At 36.0% G+C, this 14,224-nt stretch overlaps 2 protein-coding genes across 4 annotated transcripts; one reads left to right on the top strand and one right to left on the bottom strand.

Moving 5' to 3' along the window:
• Positions 1 to 506: 506 nt before the first annotated feature.
• On the top strand, positions 507 to 4,942 carry LOC103952721 (protein WVD2-like 4). The gene is made up of 9 exons (XM_009364388.3): positions 507 to 810; positions 2,202 to 2,452; positions 2,554 to 2,913; positions 3,002 to 3,057; positions 3,242 to 3,319; positions 3,437 to 3,515; positions 3,812 to 3,883; positions 4,017 to 4,124; positions 4,217 to 4,942. Exons 2-9 carry the CDS (start codon positions 2,213 to 2,215, stop codon positions 4,670 to 4,672), a joined length of 1,449 nt encoding a protein of 482 aa, XP_009362663.1. The 5' UTR covers positions 507 to 810; positions 2,202 to 2,212; the 3' UTR covers positions 4,673 to 4,942.
• Positions 4,943 to 8,558: 3,616 nt separating this feature from the next.
• On the bottom strand, positions 8,559 to 11,282 carry LOC103952718 (40S ribosomal protein S5). 3 transcript variants are annotated; one of them, XM_009364387.3, is made up of 5 exons: positions 11,128 to 11,282; positions 10,585 to 10,705; positions 9,411 to 9,682; positions 8,960 to 9,163; positions 8,559 to 8,841 (listed from the first exon to the last, which is right to left on the bottom strand). In XM_009364387.3, exons 2-5 carry the CDS (start codon positions 10,678 to 10,680, stop codon positions 8,787 to 8,789), a joined length of 627 nt encoding a protein of 208 aa, XP_009362662.2. In that variant the 5' UTR covers positions 10,681 to 10,705; positions 11,128 to 11,282; the 3' UTR covers positions 8,559 to 8,786. The 3 variants fall into 3 exon arrangements, with proteins under 3 accessions (XP_009362662.2, XP_009362661.2, XP_048426567.1); XM_009364386.3 differs by having other exon boundaries at positions 10,585 to 10,685; positions 11,128 to 11,274; XM_048570610.1 differs by having other exon boundaries at positions 10,585 to 10,690; positions 11,128 to 11,226.
• Positions 11,283 to 14,224: the final 2,942 nt, after the last annotated feature.

The following is a 14,224-nucleotide window of genomic DNA, read 5'->3' as shown; positions in this document are numbered from 1 at the left end:
TATATTTAATGATGTAGGCAACAATACTACCCTAATCAAGATCCACAATATCCTTCTCTAATAACTTTTTAATTAGTATTTTCTGATATAACATAAATTCCTCTAGCAATGTGTCTTCAAATAACATCTAGCAATGTGCCTTCAAGTAACATCTCACTTACACATACGTAAATCTTATAACTAATTCAACGGTCGAAAAAACTTGTCATCGTTAGAAAACAATTTTTCCCTCCAAAATATAATCGCATTTTCATAAACGATAAACGAAATCCTTACCATTTCGCAGAATCCACAACTCAATTGCCATAATCCGAACAGAGAGGAGAGAAATATCTTAATGTGGATTTTCTAACCTTAACAAGATAAACTCTTGACACCCTCGATCTTCTTCACACATCCCCTTTCCCTCCATCACCGTTCAGAATTCAAAAACTTGCTAGTAACTTCCATAGTGGCAGTTTAGTCATTTTACCTCACTGTTTTCTATCTCTATCCGCTTCATTGACACGGCCATCTCTCTCTCCCTCCCTCGGATTTCTCGAACCCAACCAGAGCGTGCATCACCAACTCCCTCCATAGCTTTCAAGTTCCAACCATCAGAAGCACTTACCATCACAAAGTGCTTCTAATCCAAAAGCACAATCAATATATTCCTCTGCTCTGTTCTTATCTTCTTCTCTCATAATTCAGCAGTGGAATTTTGCTTCCATTGCTATTTGGTCTCGCTATCAATCACTCTTTCAAGTGCTTATTTAAATCGTTTAGTCCCAAATTCAACAAATCAAGTTCGAAAACTGCCTGATAATCTCTGTAAGTGTTTATTTTCTATGATCTTTAAAGATTATACCTTAAATTCTTAACCTTTGAATTGCTTATTTTGTTGGGTTTCTGCGTTTTCTTTGTTTCTGTTGCTTACCCTTTTCTGGGTATGTTTTGAGACATTGCATATGTTGATAATTTTTTAGAAAATGTGAGTGCGCAAGAACTAAATCATGAGCCTCAAAGAGTTGTTTTTTTGTAATTAATTCTTCAAAAAAACTGTAGTGACAATCTCAGTTGACTAATTATACAATTGGTTTAGTTGGTTAGATTTCTTTTTCTTTTGAAGTAATTCCGAGCCGCGTATTTTCTACGAAGGGCTTGATGGTATTTTGGATTTTGTAAACGTGATGGAGTGTTGAGTGTAAAAGGGTTAGCTTCCATTGCTGTGCAGATGTTTGGTTTTTGAACGAATTTCGAAGAACTGTTGGAATGTTGAGGATTATGTGTTGTGGATCTGGAATGATATACATTATGGTCTGAGAATTATCAAGCGTTTCATGACTGAAATGATAAGAACTCTTTCCCAGTAGCATGTTAGGATCATTTCATCATAAAACATTTCGTGGTGTTTTTGGTTTGTAGTTTGTCATGCCACAAATTGTGCTTTAAATTTCTCTTTTTGATGGAGGGATAAATCCAGCCAAATAGAAAATGAATATTTCGAGGGTATCTCCTCGTCTTGTTCTTTGGTACACTGGGAAATATCAGAGTAAACCCTTACCTTTCGAGAACCTGAAACGATAAGTGTTGGTTTGGGAGTGCTTATCTAGAAGGGATTTTGATATTTTAAAGGTTTCATCAAAGGCCCTGAGCGATTCTCGTTTGGGAGTGATTTATTCTAATTGAAAGCACTTTTAAATTTTTGCCAAACACTCTAGAAGTGATTTTGGCACTCCCGAAAATGATAGGAATTGTTATGACATATGAGTTCTTCTGGGGAGGATAGGATAACCATTCATGTTCGTTGCCTGCTTAACTATGTAGAATTCGGGATGTCTTAGTATTGTTATTTCCTACATGTCTTGCTGGTATATACTCAAGATTCTAAAAGACGCCAAGCGCTAGTTAGGCGGTTGGCAGGGCTAGTGCCTAGGCGGATTTAATTAAACTTATTATATGTCGTATAAATAAGTGCTTATTTATACTTAAAAAAATACGTAATTGTATTGATACATAAATTGCAAAATAAAATGACATATAAATTATAAAGTATTAGAAAAGTGTATATACTGAATGATATGACTTATTTATACATTTATTACGTCAGTATATAACTTCAGTTATATCATTCATGTTAATCAAAATGGTATTAAAGATAAGATTTCTTGGTGATTTTGTTTTCTCAACTTTGCTGTGTCATTGTTCGATATTATTATTAGTTGTGTCACAAATGGAGTCTGAAAATGGAGTTACATTCGACGATGAGAGTTGTGTTATCGAGGAAAAACATGTAGATGTATCAGTACCGAGTTTGAGCAAAGAGGGAAAGAATGCTGATGGTAATGCAGAAGTTCCTGCCGTGAATGGAATATCTGAACCTGTGGCAAAAGATGAAGGCATTAACTCTTCTGAAGTTGCAGTTGCAGCCTCTGCGACTGTTCCACCTGGTAAAAATTCAAAAGCTGCAAAGGTACTGCATGCCAGAATTCCTTGTCATTTGAGCTATTTCTCTTATCAATTTTCATGACACACATGTACCAATGCTGTTTCCTACTTGTGTTTTCTATTCAGAATCCTCATGCTCCGAACAATGATTTTTCAAAGAGCAAACCGGCCAAGGATAAACCTACTGTGAAAGGCGCACCTCCATTCCCTCGTAAGGAGAGGGCATTAATTTCTCAGAGTCTTTCTTTCCCAGCAAGAGGATCTCGTGCAGATCCTATGAAGAAGAGTATTGATGTGTACCCAGTGAAAACAGAAGTCAAACATGCTCGAGGAGCAACCAAAGCTGAGGCTCCCATTTTGGTTTCTCGTCTGAATAATCCAACTAGGCGGGCATCCACAGGAGTTCATTCAAAGGATGGGAACACAACTGGAGCTTCCATTAAGAGGACTTCTTTAGCTTCAAAACCCAGCACTAGATCCTCTTCAGTAAGACATTTTCAAGTTTTTACTTCAATATTTATTCCTCTTATTATCCTTCTTAAATGTAGCTAATGCCTGCTCTTAATTGCATCAGTCCGGCAAGTCTGGTTCTGTGGATACATCCGCCAATAACCCATCTAATGGGATCCGGTAGGTTACAACCGCTATTCGGTACGCAAGTGTACTTAACCTTTATAATTTTTGTTCAAACGTTATAGATCGTTGTACTGTTTACTTATGCGTAATTTGTGCATAGGAAAAAATTTCTCCACTGGAAACTTATTCTGCTTAATGATGTTGATTAGCCACTTTATGATGCATTATGTGATAACAGATCAGTTGATCAAAGTTTAAATGCTGTAAAAACAACTCTGCCAATCAAAGAGGATGATGATGCTCACTCCATTGCTTCGTATGCCTCGTATCTCAGAGCATTAATTTTTTCACATCTCTTAATCTTTACTGCCAGTATCTAAATTATTTAATTTGTTGTACTGATACCTACATGAATTCTGTTGTATGTCAAAAGGACTACACCTAGCGGGCGGAGGATCAGTGCTTCTGGATTTTCCTTTAGGTTGGAAGAACGTGCTGAAAAACGGAAGGAGGTTGGTAGAACATACCTATAGGTTCTTATGAAGTTTACTGCTATTTTCAAAAGCTTAAAAATTCAGGATGCAAGCCAGAAATCGTTTTATATTCTAAAACATGCCCTGTTATGTGGGTCTCTATCCACTATTTGAGCGCTGCCATAGCATCCTCCCAATATGTGGAATTCCACATATTGGCAGGATGCAATTGCAGGCATTTTGGATGCAGGATCTTCTGCTCAACAATTAGTTCTTATATTAACAGTTTTATTTTCAACTTGTATCACTAATGAACCTTATTCGTTGTTCATCAGTTTTTTACGAAGCTGGAAGAAAAGATACAGGCTAAGGAAGAAGAAAAAAATAACTCGCAAGCAAAATCAAAGGTGTGGAGACTAGTTTACAGCACTCCGACGATTATACTTCTGTTCTTCATATATCAACTTGTTTATTTCCAACTTCTGTTTCATAATTCCGTTTCAGCATATTCGTTATATTTTCCATATGCTTATTTTGCAGGAAAGCCAGGAAGCTGAGATCAAGCGACTAAGGAAGAGCCTGACATTTAAGGCAGCGCCCATGCCAAGTTTCTATAAAGAGCCTCCTCCGAAAGTTGAACTCAAGAAGGTAACTGTTAGACTCTTCTCCCACCTGTGCTTTATGTTGTTTGCTTTTGTATAACAACATTGTATGTGACTCTTCTCTGTCCATCAATTTAGATTCCAACCACACGGCCAAAATCTCCAAAACTTGGACGGAACAAGAGCTCCATTTCTTCGCTAAACAGTTCTTCAGAAGGTGCTGGGGCATCTCTTAGCCCACGTCTGAATCGAGAACTGAATAATTCAAAGAAAGGATTACAGTCTAAAAGCGAAAAGGATGTCATAGATCCAAATAAGCCTATTAAAAAGTCTCAAACTAGGCTTCATTCTCAGGAAAATGCTGCTACTAAGACCGAAGCAAAGCCTGCAAAGTCACCACCAAAGGGTATCAAAGAAACAAAAGACCAGAAAGCGCACACCGGAAAAACTGAAGAAGCTCAGGACCAGTCAGGGCATCTTTCCGAATTCAAAGATGAGATAGAGCCTGAAGTGAGTGTTGGCCAGATCAAAGAACCAGTCCTCGGTGCACCTATCCCCGAGATCATGCCTCATGAAGTTTCGGTTGGAGTTTAACGACATTTGTGATGCCGAAGCATTGTGTTCATAGAGTCTTGAAAGGTTTAAGTTGCATATTGTTGTGAATACAGAACCATCATGGGATGCTCGTGAAAGTCGTATATCGATATCTCTAAAGGTCAATGTAGTTTGTTTTTTTATCAGTCATCAAATTACTGTGGAAATTTGAAGACAATGATCTATGGATTATGAGTCTTTCATGTATAATTGATGATTGCTTTTTCTCCCTACATATCAAAAGGCTAAAGACCATGTTTCAAATTGCAATTGTTGGAACTCTGAATGATTTTTTTTTTACCTGCTGACACTCAGTGACGGCACATATTTGACAATTGAATCCAATGGTTAACATTGAGTGATCAAGGACCATTGGATCAAATCCAAAACAGTCAAACATGCGTCGACACTATACTTGCGAGTAATAAGTACTCGAGGTAAATAATTTGAAACCATTTTTTAGGTTATTGTTCTCCCCACTTTCCAAATTTGCATTAAATACCATGTCTAAGAACTAAGGATTACATCTATGCCTTTGACCTTGGAAGCCATTCTTAAGACACTGCAAGTTTCTTGAACCGTTGATAAAAGCTCGTCAGGAAATGAACAAGCTCCATCCTCTATGAAACACAACTAAATTGGTTGGGGATTATTGATTAGGCCTCCCACCGCATAGTCGCTAAGCTTACGTTCTCATCATATGCACGAGTTGAACCGGAGACTTTTCACTTACAAGATAAGTATTACTACACCGCAGTACTAGTTATGAGCAGTTTGATAAGAAACATTCACCGCAATCAAAATACACACAACATTAAAAGTCTATACACTCGCGTTAGCATGTGTGGAGAGGCTAGTTTGAGAATGATGCGATTATTTGTTGACAAAAAGCCAAATATTCTGTGAAACATCCAAACCCAAGCTGAAATATAAAGTGTTGAATCATTGCTCAATAACAAGTAAACAAATTCTACTGTAACCAAAAGCAATTCCGAATCGTCATCCTATCTGCTAAAACCAGTACATAAGCGTACAGAACTTATTAGAGATCAACCTATCTTCGTTAACATTCGAAGTGCTCCTTTTTTTCTCATCTCCTCTTCCTATCAAAACAAAACCAGAACCATCCAGCAGTTCGGGACCAATGCACGGATCTTACTTCAAAGCAATCTCTGGAGTTTTTCCTTGTCCAAGCGGGTCTTGCAAGAAAATCGGAGTTCGTATTGGGCTCCAAATATGCGCTGGCGCTTTAACCAAAAGAACTTCTTTTGCAATTCATGTGTTTCTGTGTTTATGACCAGAAACTGTTTCTTGACATTCATTTCAAACTGTTCTCTGGACTTTTTATCAACATGAGGTGATCGTAACACAGTGTACAAGACTCTTGATTCCGGCAGTGCAATCTTCCGTGTGTAAGGTGGAAGTCCCCAGTTGATGTTTTCTGTCAATGGACGACCAAATGATCGAATGGCTATGCATATCTTGGCGGCCATTACTTTAGGCGACGGTCTTTCTCCTTGGACAAGGCCCTTAACAATTACTAAACAATCTTAGTCATAGAAATCACCATGACACAAGGTAGATAACAATTTAAATAAAAAGAACAAAAATATATATCCAATCTGGAAATTCATGATAAATGTTGGGATATGAAATGGAAATAAACTCACAAATCAGAGCGTATACATATCTATCACACTCTTCAACAAATCATCCTTTGACAACTATCGAAAACAGTGGTGAAACCAAGAATTTAGCTCGGGACATTGAATGCCAAAAATTAAATCTTTACTAACGGTATTTCATTCAAGGATCAAGGTTGAAAACAATGTACACAAGTCATAACTTTAGACGCATTCTCATACTGTGAACGTTGCATCCTACCTCATTGTCTAACAAGAACCAAGAAAAAATGGTTAACATTTGGTAATACAACAACAACAACAAAGCCTTTTCCCACTAAGCGGAGTCAGCTATATGAATCCTAAAACGCGATTGCGCTCGGTACTATGTCGCGTTAACATTTGGTAACTGGCAGTAACTAAAAATCAAGCAATACCAAATTAACTGTTTTGTAATCCTACTCCCTTTTGAGAAGTGATAAACCGCAAATTTAGATTTAAAAAGTGATCTTTATATGACATTTGCTCGAATTTTTCCATATGTTTCTACAAATCAAGTTATAAAAATCAGATAAATAAAATTAGCAAGAAAAATGAAAGGAGAAAAAGGATATGAATCACTAAATCAGTCGTACAAAATCCAAAACTTGTGATTTTTAATTTCTTATTCAATTCAAAAACCTAACTGAAATTCAAGCCAAATTCTTATAAACAAAACAACTTTAACAAAGAATTAAGAACTGAAATAAAATAAATAAATGTAATGACAAGGATAAGCTATCCGGGCGAGAAGTTGCAGAGATGGGCGAGAGAGATAAACCCTAACCTGGATGTGGGAGTTTCAGACGGCGGGTGACAAGAAAATGGCGCCGGGAGGGAGGGCCTCGCTGAATCGGTGAGCACAAGGGAACGGCACAGGGTAGAAGAACCTGTTAACCAAACGTAAATTTAGTAATGCTTAGTCGACCAAAAGAAAAGCTGATGTGGCTCACATGTGAGCCCCACATGTATAATTTAATAAAGCCACGTGGATTAAGAAAAATGAAACTAACGTTAAGAATTGGTGTGTAAACTTTCGCTCTAATTTAATTTTGAGATTTGATTAAAATACTCGCATGTGGTTAATATAATCACTATTTGCATATGAGATTTTTCAGTATGCTGAAAATATGGTTTGGTACATTAGAGCATCTTTAAAGAAGATGTCAAAATTGTCACATAGGCATACAACAGTAAAAAAATGACAGTAAACTCTCTCCAAACGAGCCTTCAGTTTCTTAGGTGGGGCTGTGTCATTTGAAGGTAAAGCATTTTGGTGTCAAATTTGACAACAGTTGTCAAGTTTATTAAATCATATTTTAATAAATTAATATAATATATAATAAATGTTGTTATATTTTTGAAATATTTGATTGGTTGCTTTAATCATTAGACTCCATAAAAAGATAAAAAAATTATTAAATGACATTATTATTTGACATATCGGGTGGAGCAAAATATTGTACAAAATGTCAAATTGCCACATAAGCTATCAACTATCATTTTGATGTTTAAAATTTGACATCTCCTTTGGAGATGTTCTTAGGTGTTATAATACAAGTGGTTGAATTTTTTTATCCAACTAATTATATTATGACACTTGATGCATCTGTCCATGTTCCCGACACACTATAATAGTTCTCCATCTTAATGATCATATGGTGTTGTATTAAATACATATTTTATTATGAGACCGTTAGATAGGTGATTACATTAACGCGTTCATGTAATCAATAGTAAGTTTTTGTAACCCATGGCGATCTTTTTCAGCGTTGATGGAGTGAAATTGAGCGACATTAGAGCGATTAATCGGTTTTGGTGAACCTCCAGAGGAAGGGTTTATGCGTGGCTTTCTGTGGAGCGATCCACAAGCTAGGGCTGGAAGAGGTCCGAGCAGGCGAGGTGTAGGTGTTTCTTTTGGTGGCGACGGGATATAAGTTTGAAGCCTCACATTGTTACTTTCTCGGCAGTGCCACATCCAGACATCAAACCAATGGCATATGCAAATGCAAGTAACTTCTTCTGATTCTTTCAGTGATTTTTCGATGTCCGACGACAACTTTCCGGTTGAGTACAACTTTGTCTCCAGAGGGCTGCTAACAGAGAAGATAAGTGTGCTTCCACCATGGCAACCCTTCTAAAAGAATCAGGTGAGTCTCCAAGTAATGATATCCATGGAGGGTTGCCATTATTGAGTGCAATCGATACATCAAAAGTTCGAAACATGTGTAGAGTGTCTATGAGATTGCATAATTTGAATAAGGGATCAAATCAACCGCATCCAACGGTATAAAATTACAGGATCCAAACTAACAGATGACTGGTTTCGTAACATAAAAGAACAGAGACATGTCTCGCATTCAAGGGTATATCCGAAAAATTCTAAATAATGGGCAAAAAACAAATACGCGTACAAAATTCTCCTCCCCTGCATAAATTTTTCTCGCAGCCTCTTAACGGTTAGCCTTGGCAACTCTTTCAATCTCATCCTTCTTCTTGATTGCATAACTGCACGTAAAACACCACCAATTGTCATCGAACAAACAATAAAAAAGGAGAAGAAATGAAATCAGACTGCAAATAACTTTGGAGAAAATAACATGTAAAAGGCAAATAAGCGCAGTACCTGTTAGAGGAGCCTTTGGCAGCATTAATAAGCTCATCAGCCAAACACTCAGCAATAGTTTTGACGTTCCTGAAAGCAGACTCACGAGCACCAGTTGTGAGGAGATAGATAGCCTGATTTACACGTCTCAAAGGTGAGATATCCACAGCTTGACGCCTAACAACTCCAGCAGATCCAATACGAGTTGCATCTTCACGTGGACCACTGATCGGCAGAAAGAAGACATACAGCATGAGGAAAAAAAAAACAAGGATATGCAAATACGGAACTGAAAGAAGAAGAAAGGTCACATCCATCGTAATCCCAAGTTCCCAACAGATGTAAGAATCAACATGTAATCAGGAAAACTATACTAAAGGGCACATAAGCTTCCCCTTAAGCATCAAACAAGGGACAGAGGGCAACGTATATTATTACTATGAGAAAGATATTAACATATTGGCATATGTACCTGTTAACGACAGCATCAACAATAACTTGGATTGGGTTCAGATCAGTTAGCAAATGGATAATTTCCATCGCGTGCCTAATGATCCTGACAGCCATAAGTTTCTTTCCATTGTTTCTCCCGTGCATCATGAGTGAGTTTGTAAGCCTCTCCACAATAGGGCACTGAGCTTTCCTGAATCGTTTGACCGAGTATCTTCCAGCAGTGTGAGGTACATAAGTTGCATGCTTGGAAGGTGCAACTCCAATGTAATCTGCCAGTGAAATGTCACTGACCTAAAAGTGGCAATTCATATTATAATTAGCAGCCGTGAGTATAACAAATTAATCAATATATTCAACAAAAAAATGAAATTTATCACAGGATTAGGGTCCGAGGACACATGCTTTTAACACACATTTTGTCACCCATTTTCTAGGGTCCACTTTGTAATGTATTTCAACCATCCGAACCATGTATATGTTAGTACATCATTCATAGATCATTCATTTGAAGAAAATAGACAAATCCAAAACCATTACGACATACATTTGTAGTGAAGAAAATTGACGAATTGAGATCTACAAAGAAACACTAAATTTAAGCCAATGGTCACATGGTTACGGATTTGGGTACTTTTTGGTAGAAATGATCTTTGAGGTAAGACATAAAAGATAGACAGTTGGATCGTTTAAATACATTACGGAGTGTTCCCCACAAAAATGTGTCAAATGCGTGTGTCACCGGATCCCAACTTGACACATAATTACCAATTAATCGATAGCAACGATTAATGGTCATGAAGAGAATCAACATATATACGAAATTAACTGAAGTGTACATACACTTTTACGGCATCAAATACACGTGACAAGAACAAACTTGTACGTACAGCGCATCTAAGAAACAAAAGGAGGCCACACAGATGTCTAAAATTTCTGAAAAGCAAGACAGCAACCAACAAAGATTTGCACGACAAACACAGATCCTCGAGGGCTAACCAACCATCGGTTCACTCTGAAACATTCTCATACCACAGAGTATATGTCAACATCAAACCTAATGCACCTCTAAATATATGCCATCAATAATTACAATCCACCCAAACTTATTTTTACCAAACTCAACCACATTTCATCAAATTCATCACAGATTCTGGAAAAACAAAGTAAAAAATTTAAGCGAAAAAGCCAGAAACCTGGACATCGTCGAAGCTCCAGCGGTTGAAGAGCTTGACATCATAGTACGGCTGCGTTGGTTCCAATGCAGGAGTAGCTACATCAGCAGCGGCCATGGTTTCTGTACTATCGAAATTCAAGCTACAAAAGGTAGAAAACTCAATGCTCTAAACCCTAGTTTGATTAGAACACCTTCACCCAGAAAATGGGATTACAGAAACCAGATAACTATTTGACAATGCCTGCCTCAAATGTTCCAAATGTTGAACTAATTAATTAATTACAGGGGCTTAAACCATATATTTATACAAATCAAGTTATAAAAAAAATTAGACAAATAAAATTAGGAAGCAAAATGAAAGGATAAATCACAAACTTTCAATCACATTAAGAACAATATTTGTGATTCTTTAATTTCTAATTTCAATTCAGAAACCCAACTGAAAATTGAAGCTTAATTCTCAATAAAACAATGACATAACGAAGCATTAATAAAAATAAAAATAAAAAAAATTAAGAAAATTAAAAAGTTCATAGTAAGTAGCAGATTCCATGAAACAGACCTGGAGGTTGGAGTTTCAGAGGAGGGTAGGAGAGCTTGGAGGAGACAACAAAGCGGCGCAGGATACAAGTGATCTACTAGGGTTTTGGTTTTTTTTTTTTTGGTCAAGTACTAGGGTTTGGGTTTTGGTGTTACTATTTTACCCTTCCCTATTGTATATATTTTCACTTCTTTTAATTAATTCTCGAAATTATTTTTCCCCGTCCAAACTCATGAGAGATTTTTCGATGTACCCAAACAAGTCCCATAGCAATTCACCACATGTCATGATATAAGTGGAAGGATATTGAGACAAACTCATGAGAGATTTTTCGATGTACCCAAACAAGTCCCATAGCAATTCACCACATGTCATGATATAAGTGGAAGGATATTGAGAAATATACATTAAAATGACACATATCAATCATGTCGTTTACTTATATTATAACACGTACATCTCATTTTACACGCTTATTAAACACCGAAAAAGACTATTTAGCATGAGGTGTTTGGTGCCCTTAAGTATTATACAGGCATCAGTTAAATTAATCATGTCCCACTTATTTTATACACCTCATGATGACTAACTTATACGGTCCAAAATCTTTGTATAATTTAGTCGGATTTATGTTAAAAAAAAAAAAAACTACTTTGTTTGCTCATGCGCATCATTGGCAAATTGGAAATGAATCTAATCAGAGGACTGGCAATGACAGCATTAGAAAAAACAAAGACTCGATTGGCAATACCATAGATTCCACCACCACCCTTCTCTTCTTCATCTTCTTCTTCAATTGGGGGTGTGGTGGTGGATAATAATTTGTATAGTACGAGTTCACCGTCACGGTACTGTCTCATGCCAATAACAATAGAAGATGTAGATTATTAGCACGGGTGAGTCGGTGACCCAGCTCCCTCATACTCGGCCATTAAGTGTTATCATTTCCCAATTACTATGAATGATGTAATGGGTGTTTTCTTTGCTTGCATTTTTCTGGATTTAGAGGTCTATCCGCCTCGGCCTAGGTCCATTTTGGTTATAGCCCAATGCACTAGAATTTTAAGCCATCTTTGTTTTTGGGCTGTGAAGCCCATTCAAAATTCAATATGAATCTGCAAGGCGTTATTTATTGCGTTATGCTTTATACATACTCGTTTTTATTTCTTACATACCTCTCTCAATTTTTTTCTCAAAAAGTTTACACATCTTCATATTCAAGAAACGATATAGTATTACATTGTAGGTATAGACACTTGAAAGAAAGGTTATTAGACTTTGAGCTTGAGATAGCTGGCTGGTAAAAAATTTCTAGCTCTGCTCTTGTTGATTAGGTACATTAAAATTCTTAATACAATCACCCATTAACAATTTGACACAATCATTGAATGTCATTACAGCATGTCTAATTGTTACTAGGTGATTGTACTAAAACATCCAAGCCAAGTCCCTAATAAAAGTTTCAAACAAATTTAGTTTGCATCTTATGACTTTGTCTTCAAATCAACACATTTACATGCATGTATTTTGTTATTTTTAACAAAATGACATGTTCCATGTAGTTGCCTATTGAGATCTTAACATTTGCTTTACAAAATCTTGGTATTTATACATGTGTGTGTGTGTGTGTGTGTAATATATTAAAGGAAACTTTAACGAAAAGATCTCGATACTGTTCACTTTAACGAAAAACCATATTTTTACATTAAAAAATCAATCCTGGTACTATTCACTTTACTCTTTATTTTGTCCTTATAATTAAAACTTAAAATTTTCAAGCTCTTTTCATTAGTTTTTCTTATATTAAATCAATGGCTAAGGAATAAGGCTTTGCTTTGACCCTAATCAAAGGAGCCCTAGCTAAGCTGGATAAAACGAGATCTTGATTCCATTTCCCACTGCCCTAGCTGCTGGGTACAGCTTGTCGAATTTTGAGAAAATATCTTGGAATTTTTTCTGACAAAAATAGAAGATATTGTCTAAAAGAGGTAAGAATTGATGGTGGCCTTGTCCCATATTAGAAAGTAAAAACTTGTCCCAAGTTTATGAGCATGCGTTAAACTGTAAGTAGCAGGTAAGTAGACTACTTTCTACGGAATAAACTAAAGTGTTTTCTTATCATCAAAGAGAGTTCGTATTAGAACGTTAAAAAAAAAAAAAAATTCGTTTTAGCAAATTGTAATTTGTTCTTTACATATTTACAAGGGAAAAGTTTTCAATAGACTTTTGCAGTACTAATAACATCTATCTATGTTAACATCGACACAACACGGGGTTTTAACATTTCAGGTCAAAATTGATAGAACAAAATTTATCAAAAGATACGAAAGAGTAGATGGACTCACCAATTTTATTTTGAAAATTGTAGAGCCTACCTTTTATCATTTATGTATAGAAAAAAATCGTTTGACACACCTTAATGAAAAAGATAAAGAAAATAAAATATAAGAGAGTTGCTCTTTTGTTTTTCTGCTTTTGATTTGGTTTTAAAAAAAAAAAAATTGTTTTAACAATATTTGGTCACATGTTGAATACAGTTTAAGCTTAAAGTCTGGCTAACATGAAACCCTTAACAACTAGTTTGCGACGTCATAAGAAATGCCAAATGTCAAATAATTGAATGTGTTAGCCTGGATTTGGATTTCATCTGGATTTAAATTGTAGGAATTCTAAGAATTCTCACATCTTAACTATTTATCGTATATCGTACGGTCAGAAATCATATGACTTGTTTTATTTAAAATTAAACACAAATAGTACCTGACGAAAATTGGTAGCACGATTTACAATGAACGATTAGGATCCTCACAAAGTGAATCCAGAGAGGATCCTTATCCGTATTGGCCTAATGGTTCTATTATAACCTTAACCAAGTACATCTCTAGCTTTGACTCTTTTTTTTTTTGGTAATCAAATATATATAAACTAAATTCCAATGAAAATATGATCTTTCTTTTTATTTTCATTTTTTGGTAAAATGATCTCTAAATTAATTTTCCAAAGTAGGCCTGAAAATTTCTTAAAACATTTCATTAACTCAACATGAAATGATACAAAACTAACAGATTTCAAATCAATTCGTCAACGAGTCGTCAGGTTGTTATCAAGGTCTAGACAT

Source organism: the organism of the source record quoted next, unplaced genomic scaffold (genome assembly GCF_019419815.1).
Source record: "Pyrus x bretschneideri cultivar Hongxiangsu unplaced genomic scaffold, Pyrus_bretschneideri_v1 Contig53, whole genome shotgun sequence".
Classification (NCBI taxonomy): Eukaryota; Viridiplantae; Streptophyta; class Magnoliopsida; order Rosales; family Rosaceae; genus Pyrus; species Pyrus x bretschneideri.
This window is presented reverse-complemented; position numbering and strand designations above follow the sequence as displayed.

Excerpts from the sequence above, each read along its gene's own strand:
- LOC103952718 (XM_009364387.3), bottom strand. The coding sequence starts at position 10,680 with ATGGCCGCTGCTGATGTAGCTACTCCTGCATTGGAACCAACGCAGCCG. Across the intron at positions 9,683-10,584 it reads GGAGCTTCGACGATGTCCAG|GTCAGTGACATTTCACTGGC; the intron begins GTTTCTGGCTTT and ends TGCCACTTTTAG. Across the intron at positions 8,842-8,959 it reads GCCAAAGGCTCCTCTAACAG|TTATGCAATCAAGAAGAAGG; the intron begins GTACTGCGCTTA and ends TTTTACGTGCAG.
- LOC103952721 (XM_009364388.3), top strand. The coding sequence starts at position 2,213 with ATGGAGTCTGAAAATGGAGTTACATTCGACGATGAGAGTTGTGTTATC. Across the intron at positions 3,058-3,241 it reads AACCCATCTAATGGGATCCG|ATCAGTTGATCAAAGTTTAA; the intron begins GTAGGTTACAAC and ends ATGTGATAACAG. Across the intron at positions 3,320-3,436 it reads GATGCTCACTCCATTGCTTC|GACTACACCTAGCGGGCGGA; the intron begins GTATGCCTCGTA and ends GTATGTCAAAAG.